General features: G+C 38.3%; 1 protein-coding gene across 1 annotated transcript in view; it reads right to left on the reverse strand.

The window, feature by feature from the left end:
- Positions 1-4,364, reverse strand: part of vstm2a (V-set and transmembrane domain containing 2A) — a 35,463-nt gene that overhangs the window by 27,346 nt on the left and 3,753 nt on the right. Inside the window, exon 2 of the mRNA XM_024280603.2 lies at positions 3,943-4,279. Coding sequence (XP_024136371.2) covers positions 3,943-4,279 — 337 coding nt within the window. The remainder of the gene's footprint in view (positions 1-3,942; positions 4,280-4,364) is intronic.

A 4,364-nucleotide genomic window follows, 5' to 3' on the forward strand; every position in this document is an offset into this window, starting at 1 on the left:
ACTTGATCACCGTTTGGACAGGAATACTGAAACTCAATGATCCAAAGTCAAAAATCCCAACAATCAAATCGCTTTGAAATCCATGTGAAACAAAAAATGACAGTTTTTCTAACAATACTCCACATTCAACAGCCATTGAGATGGGTCAGACCGCAGGAAGAAGCTGCCTACGTCCCTGACATTTTGTTCACTATGCACCAGCATATCACTGCATAAAAAGTAATAGAGAATGTCAAGTTGGTGTCACGCTGCGTTGAATTTGAGGTAATTGAGTTTGGTTATGCACCATATTGTCAGAAATTTCTGCTCACGCTGACATGTAGATTTGCTGCAGAGTTACTGCATGAAATTATGCACATAATTTTGGAATATATATGCCTCTGTCCAATAAAACTTGACAGATCAAAATGTGTTTGTCTACCATAAGCTAAAATTGTGTCAAACCAAAATAGAAAATTGTAAAATGAGCAGGATGCAGGTGGTGGATGTGGAATTTAAGTCAGTCGGCTTATGTGTTTATGTTCATAGTTTCTCATTATTCTGGGCTATTTTGATCAACTTTTAAAAGAAACAAAAACTTAAACTAAAAGAATTGCTAAAAAAATAAACAGTATTTTATTTTCGCCTCAACTTTAAACCAGAATGACTTCAAAAATTGGAACCACATTGATGTACTTCAGTACATTTGGTTGCAAATCTATCTTTTCGGCACATTAACTTTTAACCAACTGGCTGTATTCAAAGTCAGCTGATTATTCAAAAGTGATTCTTAATACATTATTAAAAGATGAACAATAAGGATAAAGTAAAAGTTCACAATTTTGGTAGTTTGAGAAAAAGCTTTGACTAGCCAACAGTTTAAGCTACGGCTATTGAAATAGTGGGGGTCACATCTATGCCTAAAAAGACTTCTGAGTGGCCCAGAGCACATTCTCTGAAAACAATACTGGTAAATTCTTTCAATTAGTTTTTGTCTTGCATTTTTAAAGTAAGTACAGAATTTCCAACTTGTATTTGGTCCACAAATACAGCATGCCGAATGGCATAGTACAGCTAAGGGGTCTTAAAAAAAAACTGTTGCTTGAACAAGGTCAAATACCAGCCATTTCTCTTAAAAAAAAATTGCAAATCAGCCCACAAACAAGAAATATGGCCGCATTTTAATCCTTCAAAATAAAAGTGAACCTTAAAGTAACCGTCAACTTAAAGGCATAGAGTTTGCAGGTAAATAAATCCAGTTTATTAATGCAAAACTTAGAATCTGAATTAAGGTACTCTTAACAATATGGATGCCTTCAAAAAAAGCAAGCCCCCAAACAAACTAATTGTAAGAAATAAAAGAAGTGTGATGTCGACACACATTTCATAGAATATTATAACTTATTCGCCAGCCTATCTCCATTCTAATTTGTAAAAATTCAATGGCCTCCATGGTAAATGGTAAATGGTAAATGGCGTATACTTGTATAGCGCTTTCTACCCTCCTTCAAGGGCCTAAAGCGCTTCACAGTCACAGACCCATTCACACATTAACACCCATTAAATTTTGTTGACGAACACGCAGAGGTTGGCGAGGAAAATAATAGAAAAACTCTTGGAATTCAGTCAGTTTAATCAAAGTTGGATTAAACTTATACAGAGATCTCCAGGTTTCGGGGCGTGCAAAGACAAAGAGTTATAAAATAAGGTTCACTTATATATGTTGAAGGCGGGCTTTATTTGGCTCCAGCTCAATGTTTTGTCAAGAAAGAAGGAAGTCCCAAATACCTTAACATCTTGTATGGTCATCTTTACCAAATCTAAAGTTTGAGTGGTCAGTTTGGAGCTCCATGTGGTTAATGTAACACTGCATTCATCAATTTGTTAATGACAAGGTATTGCAGTCATAATTTTAAACAAGCCTTCATGTAGCATAGTACAAGAGTATAAAGCGCCTCCATTTAGGATACAAATGTAACATAAAAGTATTAAAAACCTTCATTTAAAATAATAAACCTTCAACAGTAAATTTTATTGTGAAAAATGTTTTAAACTTCCATGTCATGTGGTAATACCTGGTTAAGGTAGGCTTTGTTTGGTACTTCATTGGAAAAAACATCCCCTATAGCATGATGCTACCACCCCCATGCTTCACATATGGATGGTGTTCCTCATTCCTCTTCCTCAAAACACGGTGAGTGGAATTAAGACCAAAAAGTTCTATTCTGGTTTCATCTGACCACATGACTTTCTCCCCTGACTCCAATGGATCGTCCAAACGGCCTTTGGCAAACTTAAGAGGGACCTGGACATGTTCTGGTTTAAGCAGGGGAACCTTTCATGTTTGAAACCATGGCATCTTAGTGTATTACCAACAGTAACCATGGAAACAGCAGTCCCAGCTCTTTTCAGGTCATTGACCAGCTCCTCCCGTATAGTTCTGGGCTGAGTCCTCACCTTTGTTAGGATCATTGAGACCCCACGAAGTGAGATCTTGCATGGAGCCTCAGTCTGAAGGAGATTGACAGTCATGTTTTGCTTCTTCCATTTTCTAAAAATTGATACAACTAAGTTTTTTTTTTTTTTTTTCACCAAGTTGCTTGCCAATTGCCCCATAGTCCTTTCCTGCCTTGTGGAGGTCTACAATGTTATCTCTGGTGTCTTTGGACAGCTCTTTGGTCTTGGCCATGTTAGTAGTTGGAGTCTTACTGATTGTATGGGGTGGACAGGTGTCTTAATGAAGCTGCTTCTAATTTTGGATAATAAGTGGAGTGGAGGTGGACTAAATAAAGGTGGACTAACAGGTCTTTGAGGGGCAGATTTCTAGCTGATATATAGGAGTTTAAGTACTTCTAGATTATTTAGAAAATAGTGCAATGAAAATTCTGAATTGTGTTTTTAGATTATGTCTTTCACAGTGGACATGCACCTATGATGAACATTTAGTAGGAACATAATAGAACCATAACAAAGTGAGTTAATCCAGTGAGATGTTAGTGTGATAAACTGTGGGTTACCTAATGAGAAAAAAAAAACCCACCTGCCCTTACTAAAAAACACAATTTGAAAGTAAATTAGCTGTTTTTATGAAAAACCACCGGATAGTACTTTGTAACTGTTTGGCAATTGCAGAGCAGGATGAGATCACTTAAATTGTTGGACAAAGAAAGTTAATTATCCAAAAATGTTGACTCAAGTCCTGATAGACTCAGATGATTAGCTGCAGGATCCAATGTGGAGCCACAGTTTGTTCAACGATGCTGAAAAAACCCAGACTTTCTCCAAATATTGACACAAAAAGTAAATAGCTCCTGAAAGTATCAAAAGTGTTGAATTTCCAACAACAAATACGCTTTTTTTTTTTTTTTTTTGCTAACATAGCTCCTGCTCTTCAAACTAAATTAAACTAAAGTAAATCAGTTTGGATGATGTAGGTTTGTGCATAAAATAGCAATTAAGCAGTTCTCCTAGTAATCGCCCTTTCTGCTCCTCCTTGTTCAGAAAAAAGGAAGTGGTGTACAAAGGACACAAAGAAGCTGTTAATTGTCACTGCCTGACACCAACCTCAGAGCACACAAGTGGGAATTTCTTCTGTGTTCGTTCAGTTAGAGGGCTGCTAGAAGAGCTTTTTGATGATTTTGGATTATAAAGTATTTCCCAATAGTGGTGGCATCTCTTTACTGTACCACTTCATTACTACTCAGATATTAAAGTTTGCTTGAAGGGCATGGTGGTGTCGTGGGATAGTCAGTCTATAGAATTACCAGCTGTGTCTTTGAGTCAATGCAGATCAAATCCTGTGATATGATTTAAGGCAAAAGCAGAATCAAGTTGTGTCTAAGAAAATGGATAATCGGAATCTGTGTTTCAATATATTGAACCCATTGACTTTTTTTTTTTTATAGGGTACTCAAAGTAGCACATTTTTGTTTGACATTGCATGGGCTAACGCCCCGTCCTTACCTGAGCCGTGGTTGTGTGTAGCTGCTTTGGAGGGCATGTGAGAGGTGGACGTGGAGGTCACCCTCTGGTCTGAACTCATGTTGTCCTGGCCCGCAGGTGAGCTGGACTTTCTCGGCTTCTTGTCTGTCAGGTGCAGGGGGGAGCTCTTCTTGGGCGGTGGTGGTGGTCTTCGGGGTCTAGCTGTCGCGTTGACCTTCAGCCAAGCCTGGGCTTTGTACTCCACAATCTCTCCGTAGTTGGCTCTCGTCACCCGGCACTCGTACAGTCCTTCGTCGCTCTTGCTGACTCTGGACAGCTGCAGTTTGTGAGAAATGTCGTTGCCCTGGACTTTCACCGTCTGAAGTAGAAGAAACCAACATGTCACATGATGTGACAAAATCAAAGTCTGACTTTGTCAGGGAAATGTTCAATGTGAGTAATAA

Source organism: Oryzias melastigma, linkage group LG20 (assembly GCF_002922805.2).
Source record: "Oryzias melastigma strain HK-1 linkage group LG20, ASM292280v2, whole genome shotgun sequence".
NCBI lineage: Eukaryota > Metazoa > Chordata > Actinopteri > Beloniformes > Adrianichthyidae > Oryzias > Oryzias melastigma.